This window comes from Meleagris gallopavo, chromosome 1, assembly GCF_905368555.1.
Source record: "Meleagris gallopavo chromosome 1, MGAL_WU_HG_1.1, whole genome shotgun sequence".
NCBI lineage: Eukaryota > Metazoa > Chordata > Aves > Galliformes > Phasianidae > Meleagris > Meleagris gallopavo.
Window position 1 is genome coordinate 73949426 of NC_139404.1, and position 15446 is coordinate 73964871.

Consider the following 15446-nt stretch of genomic DNA (forward strand, 5'->3'; position numbering starts at 1 on the left):
GTGCAGAAAGAGAAGGGGTGGAGCCAGGATCCATCCCTTCCCTGACTTCATTTAAGGTTTGGCAGTGGAGTTAAGGATCTCTCATCTAAAGATATCTGCTTACTTAAGAGCCTTACGGGTCTTATGAAGGTAAGCAGTTTCTTTCTCTTATTTCTGAGTAGCTCCTCACTCACTGTAGCCTGAGGCTTTACTGCTCTGTTGTTTTGTGCTACGCTGAGGTTCTTTGGTAGAGCTATGTACCTATATGAATTCCAGCAGGTTGGGGCAAACATGATCTTTCCTCTATAAAATCATCTTAGTCAATTTAAGCACTTCTTTTTAAAATTTCAGTAGGTATTGCAATGAAGACCTCAGAAAACTGAGTTAATAAACGCAATATTTCAAGATCCAATCAGGATCTCTTACCTAGAAAAAAAAATTGTCTAAGCAAATCAACATCTTAATTCTGATGTTTTAGGTAAATCAAAGATAAAAATAATTGTCTTTATTAAACAGTAGAGAGTATCAGTATCATGATGATACTGATAAGATCGCACATATGAGCTGCATGTAAAATAGAACATTCTAGATGTTGTAGTTAGTGTGATCAGATAAATCTGTAAGAAGTTTAGGATCTTTGTATGTGGTTCAAACAATCCTTACTTAGGGAAAACTTAAAGGGGTGCATGATGGGGGGCTGGAATGGAGAGCAAGCAAAGGCACTGCACAGTTTAACCTGCCTGTTTTAATCAACACCCTAAAAAAGTATCAGTTGTTCTTAGCTACAACACAAATCTTCAAGACAGGCATGATCTCCATAGGATAAGTAACTTGGGAACAATCCTGTCAACTTACTGCATGAGCTCTCTTCAGGCCACCCATCCAAAATCACTCCTTCATGAGCACAGTTCCTTGCGTAATCAAGAAACACTAAGCAATGACAATTCATGCTGTACGTAGAAGAACAGATGTCTTTTTCACAGAGATGGATGTATGGCTCTGGATCCACTAGATGATGGCACCGTGCAAAGGTCAAAGATGTTCTTAGCAGCTCACAAGTTTCCATGACATCCTTCATGGCAAGTAAAGAGCAAGGAGGCAGAAGGGACAAAATAATTTAATTACTGTAATCATAAGAAGAAAAAAAAAATTCCAAACACTTTGTCACTATAGTTGTTAAACAATAATGTCAAGGTTACTATTTAACAAGATGATGTTGTTAAATAACATCACAGTCAATAGCTAATTATCACCACATCCATATATACACAGAGGTACATTAACACAGCAATTAATACAAAACAGTTACTGTTATGTCAGTTGATCAGTCATCAAATGCAGGAAAGCAAGGAACTGCTTACTATCCAGTGAAGAACCATATGGTGTCTGGAGTACCAAGAAGAGATGCACAACAAGGGGAAGAGAAAAATGGGGAATAGAGGAAGTTTCAGATTGAAAGATCAATTCTGACTGGGATCTGAGGAATTAAATTTGTTTTCTATTTCTGGTTTCATGTTTCTGTCACTCCTGCTGGCTTGTCTAATATGTGATAGGTCAACCTAACTCACATAAATGGCATGAAAATAACCCAAGAAGGAAAGCAATTTTTTCTGCTTTTCTAGCAAGTTAAACTGCTTGCTGACAGTGCAAGGACAAGTCTGCATAGTAAAATGGGGAGAAGTGTGCTGAAATTTGTTCTTTAAGATAGAAATAGAAGCAAGCTAAGTTGTGAATTAGCTGTACACAGAACACAGCCTAGAATTGTAGGTGGTATTTCATACATTCTTAAAATTTGTGCAGCACTAATGTCTGAAACATAGCTTGTTTTTCATTGTCACCACTGCTGAAATGCACCAGTCACCCGCTCACTGTGTTAACATCTATTGTTTGGTAGAACAGGAGGACAAAAGCTGTGAAGGAGATGAAACATTCCTGACCAACAGCTGGAACAACCAGCAGCTCCAGCAGACTTCTACATGGCGAAGTACAATCAGAATTTCTACCAGTAGCCCAGCTGGGAGTTCTTGGTGCATAAGCCTTTTCTGGCCACAATGGGCACCCACCCATGGCAATAGGTAGCACTGAGATCTCTGCTCTGCCAACCCTGGCTTCCAGCTGGAGAGCCACCTTCTCCCCAACTCACCAGTTCCTTGATCAAGTTTCATCTAGTCAGTCACCAATTCTGCAACTTAAGAGGCTCACAAAATAAAATTGAATGAGGCACAACACAAAGTTCACCACCTCCAAATTCTTCTAAACTTAGTTATAAAACAGTGCAACACTTTAGGATCCAGATAAGGAATCTAAAGCCATTTCCCTAAGTATGCTGGCTGAGTATCTGTGATGCAAGGACAGAGAGAACTGCGACTTTGCAATATGAGGCAAGAAAAGAGAAAAAGGCTGAAGCAGAAGCTGCAGGGAGGGAGGCAAAGAGACAGAAGTTGTACATTCTAAGATCAGAGCAAGAAAATAAAGCAAGCAATTCAAAAGCTCAGTATTCTTTAGCAAGCACTAATTCGGCTGGACTTCTGCTAATAGCACTGTGTTCATTCTTGTATAATGAATAAATCTAGCCAACATTAAATACCGTGAGCTCATGAACTCACAGAGAAAAGATTATTTCATCCAGCTAATATTCTTGTGGGCAAGCAAATTTTGTCCAATAAAGGAACAATATTTAATGTGATCTGTTAGAAAAAAAAACCAAAACACCACATTAATTGCAGTCTATTCCTCAGGTTGGATTTCATCTTGCATATTCACTTTAGTTAAGGGATAGGATGCACCTTCAGCAAGCTTGCAAATGATACAAAACTGGGAGAAGTGGCTAGCAGAGTAAGGTTTTGCTTCCATTCAGTGAGATCTGGACAAGCTAGAGAACTGGGCAGACAGGAGCCATACAAGGTTCAATGAAGACAACTATAGGGTCCTATACCTGGGAAGGAACCACATGCATCAATATGAGTTAGGAGTTGACCTATTGGAAAGGAGCTGGCCATCCTGAAGGATGGCAGATTGACCGTGAGCCAGCAGTGTGCCTCTGTGGTCAGGAAGATCAATGGTATCCTGAGGTACATTAAGAAGAGCATGGCCAGCAAGTCAAGGGATGTATCCTCCCATTCTACTCTGCCTTGGTAAGGCCAAATCTGGAGTACTATGTCCAGTACTGGGCTCCCCAGTTCAAGAAAGACAGGGAACTACTGGAGGGAGTCCAGCAGAAGGCCATAAAGATTATTAGGGTTGTGGAGCATTTCCATTACGAGGAAAGTGAGAGACCTGAGACTGTTCAGCCTGGAAAAGACTGATCTGGCAACCATCAGTTCGTATCTGCCTGGCCTGTTTATGGTTTGTATAATAAAAGAATCACAGAATTAGCTGTTCTGTGTTTCTTTAACTAGTTAGAGCTAGTATAGTACAAGTAACTAAAGTCTTCCTCCTGGCAGGGGAAACAGCAGGGGTGCATGAAGTGTGCACATCTGCAGAGAAGATCATCTCTGTCAGAAAGCCTTACTTAAGGCATCTCCCTGCTCTGGTGATGCACAGGGGTATCAACTGCTACGCACACACAAATACTGTTTGCAGTGGTGGTGGCAACAGATGTTACACAACGCTTTCCTGCTCACAGAATAATAGGAGGAGTTGCTCACCTAACTCTAAAGACATCCATTAAACACACTTTTTCCCAAATAATGTTGGAGTACTTTTGGAAACAACTCATACTTCAGGCTCAAGTGAGTTGTTTGTTTATCTGTTTGGAGTTTGGGATTTTTTTCCTCAGAGGGTGGAGGGGTGGCAATATGTACTAGATTTGTAAAAATAATTCAGCCAGATAGGATGCAAACTGCATTCAGTAACAAGGAAGCATAGCTGCATCCTGTGCCAAGCCTCAAGAGTGTTGGGAGTACCCACACCACAGCATGGCATGCTGCATCACTGCCACCTCCAACACATGCCTGCCTGACCACTGTATAATATGCTTCCTGCCAGACTAAGCACTAATTCCCACAATCTTCATGGGAATCACAATTTGCCACATAGCTGCCATGTGGCAGCACAAACAGTGCTTTATATAGCTATTGCAGGTCACTCTGCACCTCTGAAATCCCAAGCAAGCATCTCCTGCACCTGCCACTTGCTGATGGAGGAATACATCAGCTGTAGGACTCAAAATATCTATATTCCCCTGCCAAAGAGCAGACAAGCTGTCTTCAGGTAGGTAAGGTTGAAAACTCAAATGGTATCTTATGGCACAAACCTTCTCTGCAATATCAGATGAAACGTTGCACATGCTGCTTGGAGTCTGCACTCTCTTGCACAACTTATTTTCACTGCGCAATGCCCAAGAGTTTGCAAAATCATAGCTGTTTCCCACAAGGCTCCCTGTGAACCAACAAGAGAAGAAACACGTAGTTTTTCAAGGAGTTGAGTAACAAGCGGTCATTACTGGCTATTATAAATGCCATAGGCAGGTGAAAGCTATTTTAAAAATCTGTAGCACTAAAAGAATTTCAATTCCAAATAGCCTGACAGTATGAAAACCAACTTCCTCGGGACCTACACAGTGACAGATTTCTAAAATCCATCCCTGTACAGTAGGGCAGACCAAAGCCTGCAGAAGGCAGCTCCCAGCATTCCCCACCTCTGTATGAACATGCTGGAAGTTATTTGCTGGTCAAACATACTCTGCAGAAACCTAGGCAAATCTAGACATTTTCATACTATTTTGAAGTTGTCACAAAACAATAGAGATTAGAAAGGGAAAAAAAACAAAGCTGCTCTCATGAACCAGTGGAAGTATTAGCATTCCTGATCACAGTTAATCTTCATTTTCTTGATTTCTGAAAGGAAATCTCATTTGAAAGAAACGTAACATACACCATAACTAATCATGCTTCTCTGCAGTATTATAAGCAGCTCTTGGCGCATAGCTAGATTTGCACCTGTTTTGTGTAGGAGCCAATCTGAAGGACTTAATGCAGGCATGTTTAAACTGCAGGCTGTGCATCACATGCTGCCCAGATCATCTCAATACTGCAGCCAGCACTCCTTCCTGTTCCATCATTATTACAACAGCTTCACCCCACCAAGTGGCCAGGCCTGGTACCAGGACGCAAGGAGGGCTCAGCACGGTGCTGACAAATAATATGGCACCAAGCTTAATTTGCAAGTAAATTGTGTCTGTATTCAAAGACCACAATTTGAGAAGACATTATATACAGAAACATGCTGTCAAGTTTATTGCATACTAAGGAATGCTTCGTAAAGACAAAACAGCAGAACTGAAAGTCTGTCATCTCAAAAAATATTTAAAGAAATTAAAACTCGAACAGATTCTTTTATAAAAAGCTAGTTAATGTGATAAATATGATTGCAAAAAAAAAAAAGTTTTTCCTGATGGTGAGTTTGTTAAGCAGTGTACAGAGAGCACAACACATAAAGTGTGCCTTGATAAAAAACAGCTTTTTCTAAAAATCAGCTTGTCTTACCAGACTATAGATAGGTAAACTGAAGAAATTGGAAAATCTATTGAAAAAAAATTGGAGGGTAAAGCTGCTAATTTCAAATTTTGTGCTTTAGCTGTAGATGAAGATACGTATGCTATAGATACGGCTAACTTGCCGTTTTCATTAGAGGTATTGATAACAAATATAATGTCACTGTAAAAAAGGCTTACTGTTGCAATTGAAAAGACACAGCTAAATCTCTCGATTTGCATGAAGCAGTAAAAAGTACATTAAAGCAGTTTTCTCAGAGTCACCATTTACTTTTCAGAAGGAAAGAACATAACTAGGGAAAAATGCTAAAAATCTCCACAAAGTAAAATCAAGTCCTTCATAGAATTAAAAGGAAACTTTGTGCCAGAATGTGAAGATTAAAAACGGCTCACAGATTTGCATTTTTGGTGGATTTGACTGCTCATTTAAATGAGTTAAACATCTACCTTCAAAGTGAAAATCACCTTATCTGTGCCATATTGCAAACAATAGCAGCATTTGAAATGGCAAGCTAAAGTTATGTCACATGATTTCATGCATTTTTATATACTGGCTAAACACAGTACTGCAAGTAGCAAAGAAAAAAAATGCAGACATTCTTTCCATTTTGATAAAGAAAGCTGAGAATAGGTTGAGATTTCTGGAAAAAAAAATCTTGTATATTTTCTAACTTTTTCTCTATTCTGTGACTACAAATGTTTTTCATATGAGAATATTAGTTCTTGCTGCTACCACATTCCCAAGACATCACACTGAAAATATCTTGAAACATGATCCCCACTGTACCTAGAGAAAGGGTGAAATACTATCTATTCTTATACTTTGTTGTATAAAATAATATATATATATTTACATTCTTAATCTGAATTTGAGTGATGTGCTGTAAGCATAGTACAAAAACAATTTACTAAACACTATGCCCATTCCTGAAGGGTTGTCATTAGAAGTATACAGAAAATGTTAAGGGTGGGTGTAATAAAGACAGCAGACGACTTTTTCTTTTAACCTAGATATTATGGACTCAAACAATAGATAGGTTAGGCACTTAAAAAACAGCAAGAAGGAAACTCTTAAATTTACCACAGATAGCAAAGATCAGACTAAGGATTGTCACGGTTTTATGATTTTTTTTTTTTTTTGGTATCAGTATTCCACATCATAACATCACATAGTGCAAAGGGATTTAAAGAGTCAGTGCTACAGTTCCACGGATTGTTGATATTTCCAGATACCTACTTCCCAGAAGAGAAGAACTACAAATCCCAGAAGACTTCACTGTTCCATTTCCCATTTAGAGAGAAAACTGCTGAGAAATAACAAGACTGTCCCTTTTTTCCTTCTTTTACTGCTCTTCTCTGCTATGCGTGCTCCCTAGCCTTCAGCATTAGAGTAAGACCTTTGGTTTTGGACACTCATTTATTAGCTTCATTGCTAATTAAGTTGTATTATATTATTTCCCATTATGCTATCATATTTACTAAATTAGTTTTTCTCTCTTAACTTGTTATCACTGTGTATGAGGACTGCTGAATCATGGCCTGAACCTCTGATTGATCACCTGAGGCAAGCAATGAGTCAGCTGTGGGAGCACAGGTGAAGGCAATTCACCTGTGCTGCTGGAAGGGGTGGAGCCTGGCTCCACCTCTCCTAGACCCATTTAAGAGCTGACCACCAGTGGAGAAGGATCTCTTCTGGAGATCCACTCTGCCAGAGTTTCCCATGTAAGCCTAGGTTATGGGTGAGCGTACCTATCATTTCTGTTTTCTGCTTTGGTGTAGTAACATCATAGCCAAGCTCTGTTATACCTTAACATCTGTATATTTGTTAATTGTACACTGCTATACCATAACATCAGTATATTCATTAATTGTACACACTTTTGTTTTTAAGGCCTGTCTCCCTGCTTCTTCCCTATGCCCCTTCCCCATTTCCTGGGGAGGGGGCCCATGGGTCTTCCCTGCCTCATTAGTCATGGAACTGGGCTAAACTGGCCCAAAACCATTTAGCAGGATGAAAACTACTGCAATGAGTAGAAAGATATCAAATTGAATCATAACTTTTTACAGCAAGTAAATAAATGTCCAAAAACAGAAAATCCCCTTCTCTTACCCACCATTAAATTCACCATAATTCAAATAAAATTAGTGAAATTTTGTCATTATCCACTTTTTAAAGAGCAAGTTACATCAAATCAAACTAACCATTTTTCTGAGCAAAAGTGACGAGTATTATTAAATTAGAAGTATGTTTTTTTTTAAAGAAAGTGGAAAAACTGTTTTCTCATTTGTTTTTCAACATAAGCATTTTCATTTTGTTGCAACTGTGACAAAAAGCAGGATATTTCAGGAACAGCAAGATTATAGCTTAGATTCAGTCCATAGTGATTGAGACTAAAAGAAATTTGGGATGTGATCATATGGTGCCACAACTAATCCCTGGAAACAGGCCATTAAATTACACGAGTTAATCACATGATTTCCTTTCTGTACAGGAATGACAAAACTCTGCGCTGGCTTTTAAAAAAAAAAGTGAGCTACAATCTGTGAGAGGTAGAGAAACACTTCAGCAGCAGCACTCCTTTCACCATACTCACAGACAGTGAATCTTACTTAGAGGACTATTAGATCCCAGACAGTTTGCCATATCAGTTTAAATCAAAGCCATTTGAAGACTAAAATATCTTGAGTTGTTTGCTCAACTCAAAAACCTGTTGTACTTCCAATATTTTCAAGTATGGAGCTCACAAATCATACTGTATTTAATATGAATACATTTAATAGATAAGAACTTAAAACCTGAACTAATAGGGAAAACATACCTAGATTTTAACAGGAAGCTATGGGTACACAGAATAGCCAGACTCAGTCTGCAGCCAACATTAAGTCAACTCCTCTGTGCCTTCAGATCTCTAAGACATCATACCAAGCTCATATCCTGGGTTGCACTGACCTTCACAAGATCTAATAAGGCTAAAAGGTAAAGACTGCAGTTGAAGAAAAGAATAAATGGTTTTATAGCATGATCTGCTTAGATCTCCTTCTAAAGAGTATCACCTTTACTAGCTGTTTGTGCTCCCCCTCACCTGAAACTTAACTCTGGCATTTTAAGGAATGGTCTAAACAAATCCAAAGCTGATTTTACTTGGAGCACATCAGGAAGAGTGCACGAGCCACCCTGCTAGCAGAGCTGTCAATGAGATAACTTCTAACATAATTCTAGATCAAATTACATGAAAGATTGATTGTATCAGAGTAGAAAATGGTCAGAATTGGGGTAATACAGTAATTTTTCAGGTTAAGATCTGCACATCCATACATTTTACGGAAATTAATGGCTTCATCATACAAGAGTCGTTTACTCTCTCATCACCTTCTCCACTGTTTTTCAGTTCTTCCAAGAAGCAACCCTGCCATGTACTTCACCACATCAGAAATCTAGAGCTGGGAAAGTGTTCCTTTTTCTAAGGGGGAGGATACATTCAAGAACGTTAAACAAATACAGCACTAAAGGTGTAAACACAAGCAGCAGAAGAGCATATGCTATATTTGAACAGTGCTAGGCAGTACAGTCTCCTTTGCTGCTCTTCTCATTTATAGTAGTCTCACTTCCTGTTATTATCTTAAGCTTCAGATCTCAGCACAAAGTCACTAAGCCCAGCTGAGATATTGTGTAAGATACTATTACTGGCATTGCTGAAAGGCTAATCAATCACTTTACGATATGCGAAGACAGTTTCATCTGTACATTGAAGCCATGCTTATGAATCCTAGGCATCAGTAATACACATCCTCAGGACAGCATCAGGTTCTTCTGTGTTGTTTTGTCTCATTTTATATATCTTCTATTTTTAAGACATACTTTACATTATCAATTTAACATAGTAATTAAACTTAGTTTACTCTAAATATATTCAAATGCATGCTAATAATTATCAAACATTCTGAAATACGTTAAATCAAGATGGTCCTTGAAAGTTATGTTCATAACTTCTCCAAAACACTTAGTCTTCACTCGTACTGATAGACTTCCCATAATGGTGCAGAGAGCAGCAAAAGCTATCTTGTCTCTCCCTCTTGCTAGGAGCTACTGAAATAAGAAGTGCACTTTTAACACAGCAACCTGTCTCAGAAGCAAGAAGTAAGCACTTTATAGCAGCATACTGTGCCTAATCCATGTATAACTCTGCCAGAAGCAACACCCTGGATTTAAATATTCTGCAATTGAAACACTACCCATTTTCCACCTGTCTAACTGATTTTAAAAAGTTGAATCAGTGAGCATTTCTCATATAATTTTTGCTGGATTTTCTCATCTGTTCCCCAGCACCACTGCATTACACATAATTTAGCCCAGAGCTTCATCTCTGTATTTCATCATTTAATGTTTCCCAGCATTAAATTCAGAGCATTGGGTTTTGCTCAGGAATGAGATTCTATGGTTCTGAGATTACATCGTTTCCCTTTACAAGGAAAGGAAGATGAAAGAACTTGGACAGCTTTTTATTTCATCAAAATGAGTATCTGACATGAATGTAGAGAAAAATTTCCTTTATCAGCAAAATTGTTGAGTCACCCATTAAGAAAAGTGCAGAATACATCACAGTACAAGCACAGTCTCAGTCTTACCTTCCTGAGTTCTGAAGTCATCTTCAGCAAATTTATTGAAGTTTCCACACAGCCCACAGGTCTTATTATTGTACTTTTCTTGAAGGAATATCTGAATATTCCCACTGATATCAATCTTCACCACAAAACCATAATCACTGCTGGATATTTTATAATAACCCACCTCCTTCTCTATAAATATGCCATTGGAAGCAAAAGGTATGGAAACCCTGTGATGAAAAATAAGAATTTCTCAGAATGACATTAAGCATATTGTTTTTTCCTGCTGGAATATTTGCTGTTCCAGTAGTACTAGTACCTTTTGTCTTCCTGTGTTACACTTCCATCCAACAAGAAACGAAGGTTGAAATATTCTCCAAGATACACAGAGAAACCAGTTTTCTCCCCATCCTTGTAGTTACCTGAAGAGATGTGTTATAAGCAAACACTGTTAGCTCTGAGGCTGAGGAGAGTAACTTGTAAGAATTTGTTGCAGTGCTGGAAGCGTACTGTCTATCATTTTCAAGCGACTTGCAATTCTAAGATGAAATAGATAATGTGAAATACATAGGTAATCTCAAGATAAGGGTAGGTACTGTCAACTCTGAGATGCCCAGCCTCTAGCTGTGGACTCATGCTTTTCCCTTTACTGTCTCTAGTCAGTGAATTCTCCATCTCACCGTGCATACTAGAAGAGTTCCCAAGATGAATCAGTTACCCGCTCTGATCCCTGATCTTTCCCTTCCTAGTTTCCTCCCCAAAACAACCAAAACACCCATAGCTCAACAGTAAGAAGAGGGGGTGGAATCTACTGAATTGAGAGAAGAACTACGCCTGGATAACTTTGTTCTTGATAAGCCCTCTAACCATCTCAGTTGGTCTTTAAGGGCTTGATACCAATATTGGTTGTCCAACTGAGCAGAGCTATTTCAATCCCAGTTTTTCAAAAGTAAAGCACAGATATGGAGACAAAGTGATCATATTCCAAGACAGAAGAGATAAGGAGAGCTGAGACATTCTTCCTCTGCTTTTGTCCATTGCCTAGCTCTGACTTTATTGCAGTTACTTGCACAGTGCAGCACCCATGCTAGACAGGAGGTCAGACTGCTCTGAGGCAGCCAGTTCTGCCCAGATTGGGATGCTTTACTCAGCAATGCACATTGCAATTTGCAGCCAGATATCCAAAATAAAAAGAAATCCAAGTGCTGAGAAAGGAACCAAAAACAGATTGTATTACACTTACGTTCCTAGTATAAACGGACAAATAATGCTCAGAGGCTTTAAGGTCTAACTAATCACATAAAACACATCCGTGAATCCATACTTCACATATACTGGTGAATTCTTCCAGAGAGGAAAGAGGAAAATTATACAGAATTTCTTAAGCTGAGGAACAAAATGGTTTCTCAGACTAGTGGGATGAGTTTAATTTCCTTATCAGCATAAAGTCATCTTAAACTACAATTAATAGAGAAGAGTTCTTAGCAAATAAGAACACCTATCAAAAGAGGTCAGTGAAAATGCAACATAGTGTTTTGGTTCTCTTTTCATCTATTGTATGTCTTTAAGAATAATATTGCGAAGAGTCACGCTACTTCAAAAGCGTTTTGTCCTGCAATATGGGATTTTTCTTAATGTAGTGATTGAGCATAAAAATAAGTGTCGGTTTTATAGTGGAATGTGGCTCCTATTTCTGTACTGAACTCTTAAAAAAAAAAATCACATTCCTCTAGGAAATTCAGAATTAAAAGAAATCTCACCTTCTTTTATTAGAAGAATCAGTTAAGAAAAATCTTTCTTGGCAGTTTAACAAGCTGTATTACTAAACAAAAATAGAAGCCAAAGTGACAAAATTTCCTAATTTCAGAAGAAATTTTTTTTTTTTTTTTTAAATGCAGCAGCTTAGCCTATCTCAAAGGGAAATATTATTTTCCTTCTCAATGACAGAACTCAGCACAGGGTAATGTCACATGCTTACACTGTTCTGCAAGTGTTACTATTTTATATCTTGCTCAGACTCACCCAAGAGTGTGAAGGAGTGTTTGTGACAGTCACCAGCAAGGAGGTAACTGCAGTCCCCAGCAAAACTGTAGAAAGAACCATCAAAGGTTTTGATGTGATCATTCCCAAAAAGGCTGCAACGGGAAACTGGTGACTCCTGAAGCAAAGAACCTGAGGATCCTGAATATCAAAACACAATATAACTTGCAAAGTAAAACAAACATCTCATAATTTAAGAACTTATCTGCTTTTTTGTGTGTGTTTTAAACCTTGAATATAATCTGTCCTGGACCTTAACCTCTACCTTCTAGGCAGACTGCATACCTGACATGACAGCCCATATGATCAGGAATAGATTTTTTCATTACATGCATCAACAAAAGGCATTTTATCTGCATTTCTGCTAATCTAAGCCTTGCATGGCTAATTTCAGTATTTTAAAAAATGCCATGCACTCATATTTGTGCCTCAGTAATAATAGCGAAGCATCTTAGTATGGAAAGCCAGACTACACTGATTGTTGAAAGTTGAAGAGTCAAAAGAACAACCTTACTGATGTCTCTAGTATCAGGAGAACATTGCCTGATCAAGGACTGCAGTATTAGATGTGTAAAAGAAGGGAAAATGTCTTGCAGAAGAAACAATGAAAATACATTATATGACAGCTGCTCTGAAAGTAACACCTCCTATCTTACTATGTTGGCCTGCAACATCAGAAGCAGATTGAATCTTCCCAATAGCAATTCATTAAATTTTGTGACCACGTGACAGACAGCAGAACCTGACAGACAGATGGGCAACCTGGCAAAATGGTTTCTGACATGGAAGTGTGTATGAGGCAAAGGCTGGAACTGAATTCCTCCACAAGGAAAAAAATTGCATCCACTGACATTTATCAACACTTGCTCAACGTTTATGAAGACCAAACAGTAGACATTAGCATGTGAGAGGGCGGGTGATTTGTTGCAGCAGCAGTAAGAGTGATTTGAAAGAATAGGCACATTTCAGACAGCCACACAGTTCTTGGTTGTTGTTTTTTTTTTTTTCCTCCAACAACAACATGAAGGCTCTTATTTATTACTGACAAAAATGCATGGCTTTGGTGGTGATGACTACATGGAAAAGGATAGCGGACAAATTAGCTAAAAAGATATTCCATACGATATGACATCATGCAGAAGTTATGAAAGGTATGGGAAGCCTCTGATCTTTCCTTTTGCTGTTTAGAGTCTAGGTGGGCATTGATAAGCAGGTGGTGAGCAATTGTTTGTGCATCACTTGTTATGTACATAGTCATAACCACAACAGTTGTTGTGCTCTTGTATCCATTGTAGTTCCTACGGCTATAGATAGGAGGAACTACTTTCAGAGCAACCTACATAGTTTCAAGGCATCAAACATGTTTTCCTACCTGTTGCTACAGTGACCAGCAGTAGCTCTGTTAGCACTGCCAAGAGGAGCATCTGTCAAAAATCAAGAGCAGTTAGAATACTGTATAATCAACAAATATATAGAGCGTTGCATTTAGGCTGGTATCTACAGATCACGTAGCTAGAAATATTATCACAGTGGAAAGGGATAATCAAAAATAAATGAAAATGCTCACCTGGTTCCTGGGCTTGCAGGAAAACTCCAAATGGAGCAATCTTCAGAAAGAAATCCTTCCTTAGTGGCAGTCAGCCCTTAAATGGTGTCTAGGACAGGTGGAGCCAGGCTCCACCCCTTCCAGTCACACAGGTGAATTGCCTTCACCTGTGCTCCCACAGCTGACTCAGTGTTTGCCTCACATGATAATCAGAGGTTCAGGCCATGATTCAACAGTTCCCATACAAATATTAGTCTGGGGTGTAGTCTGTTTCACAACAACCCATCATTTTCTAATTTTTTTTTTCCTGTAAAGTTATTTTTGATGATCTACACCATTTCAGAAAGCTTTAATCTAGTTTACGTAAACTTTCACCTTAACTTGGTTATACATCCTGCCTCTTAAAAGAAAGTAATTAGGAGATGAACTCTTATTAGTTTCTATTTTCACTTATCACTGCAAGAAAAAGATAGTTTCCACGAGAAATTCAGCCTAACAGATGCATTCTGTTTTACACAAGTTTGCATGCATGATATCTGCTTGCAGGTACACAGATCTTATTAATGTCAATTATGCAGATCCAGGTCACAGTCACCTAAATAAAACTGCAACTTGCCTTATTTATAATAGAAAGGAAACCATGTTATAAACACCAGTTATATAACAGTGCAAGTGCCAATCTGACATAATTCTGAAAGATAGCTAAGAACTAGCAACTACATGGGAATAATATTTAACAATAAGCATTATTCTCAGATCACACACTTGCTGGTATGATAGCATAAATCAATTGATCAGGAAACTCACTAAGTCACAAACTGGAGCATTAGAAAGCAGGCATTCTTTATTATCAGCACTAGATGCATGGGGGTTGAGCTCCTCCTATCATACATGCCTTGCACAAAAGATCTTGAGCTTATATACATTACCCATATTACATGTGTAGATGTTTTCCCAGATGTATGTTACATATTCAGTAACTGATTCCAAGCAGAACCTCATTGTTTTCTCAATACAGAGTCTCAGCAGAACTTGCTTATCTATTAGGTCCAGAGACACAGTTCTCTCTGTTATCTAAACCAATTACAGGGCTATCCAATCAACAAACACTAGCAAACTTATAATATAATTACAACTTGTGTCAGGTATATTTTTAATACATGCACCGCATAATTGTAACTGAATCCAATACTGTATTAGGTTTTTAGCCCCTCAATTTTCAACAAAGGAGGGAAAGATAGAATACAAGATACAAAACCTATCTTCAGTCCCTTTTTATGTCCCAGTCAGTTCTAAGCTGCCTGCTTGAAGTTTTCGCCTGTGGAGCAGGCACTACTAACAAATCCAGATGCAATCAATAAGATCTGCCAGTATACTGTCCTCTATAATTTTCATGGTAATAAACGCACCTTCTTCTATGTGAAACTCCTCTTGTACATGAAAAAGAAGCTCCTCCAGTTGCCACCTTTAGCTTACACCACCATAGTTCCCTCAGCAGAGGGGACTGAAGTGACTTTGGAATGAAATTTCTTGGTTTTTGTACAAGTCAGGACCTCTTTATTTATTTAAAAGGAAAGATAAAGACCAAACGTCACATCCGTCTGATTCTCAAGACAATAGTTTAAAAGCTGTTATTGTATAAAGCATGTAGCCTTCAATGCCAGAAAATTACAATGGGGGGAAGTAGTATTAAAAACTTACATGGTAGATAAGTCTTCAAAATATATTTTTCATTGTGACAAATCTCACAGGCTGAGCCAATAGCACACTTGTTTGAAGAAC

General features: G+C 38.4%; 1 protein-coding gene across 1 annotated transcript in view; it reads right to left on the minus strand.

Annotated features, from left to right (window-relative positions):
• Window positions 1–15226, minus strand: part of VWF (von Willebrand factor) — a 131616-nt gene extending 116390 nt beyond the window's left edge. Inside the window, exons 1-7 of the mRNA XM_010716971.3 lie at window positions 15074–15226; window positions 13491–13542; window positions 12101–12259; window positions 10398–10500; window positions 10100–10308; window positions 4235–4359; window positions 835–1051 (exon numbers count right to left, since the gene is read on the minus strand). Of these exons, the coding sequence (XP_010715273.2) occupies window positions 835–1051; window positions 4235–4359; window positions 10100–10308; window positions 10398–10500; window positions 12101–12259; window positions 13491–13542 (865 nt within the window). The 5' untranslated portion in view covers window positions 15074–15226. The remainder of the gene's footprint in view (window positions 1–834; window positions 1052–4234; window positions 4360–10099; window positions 10309–10397; window positions 10501–12100; window positions 12260–13490; window positions 13543–15073) is intronic.
• Window positions 15227–15446: the final 220 nt, after the last annotated feature.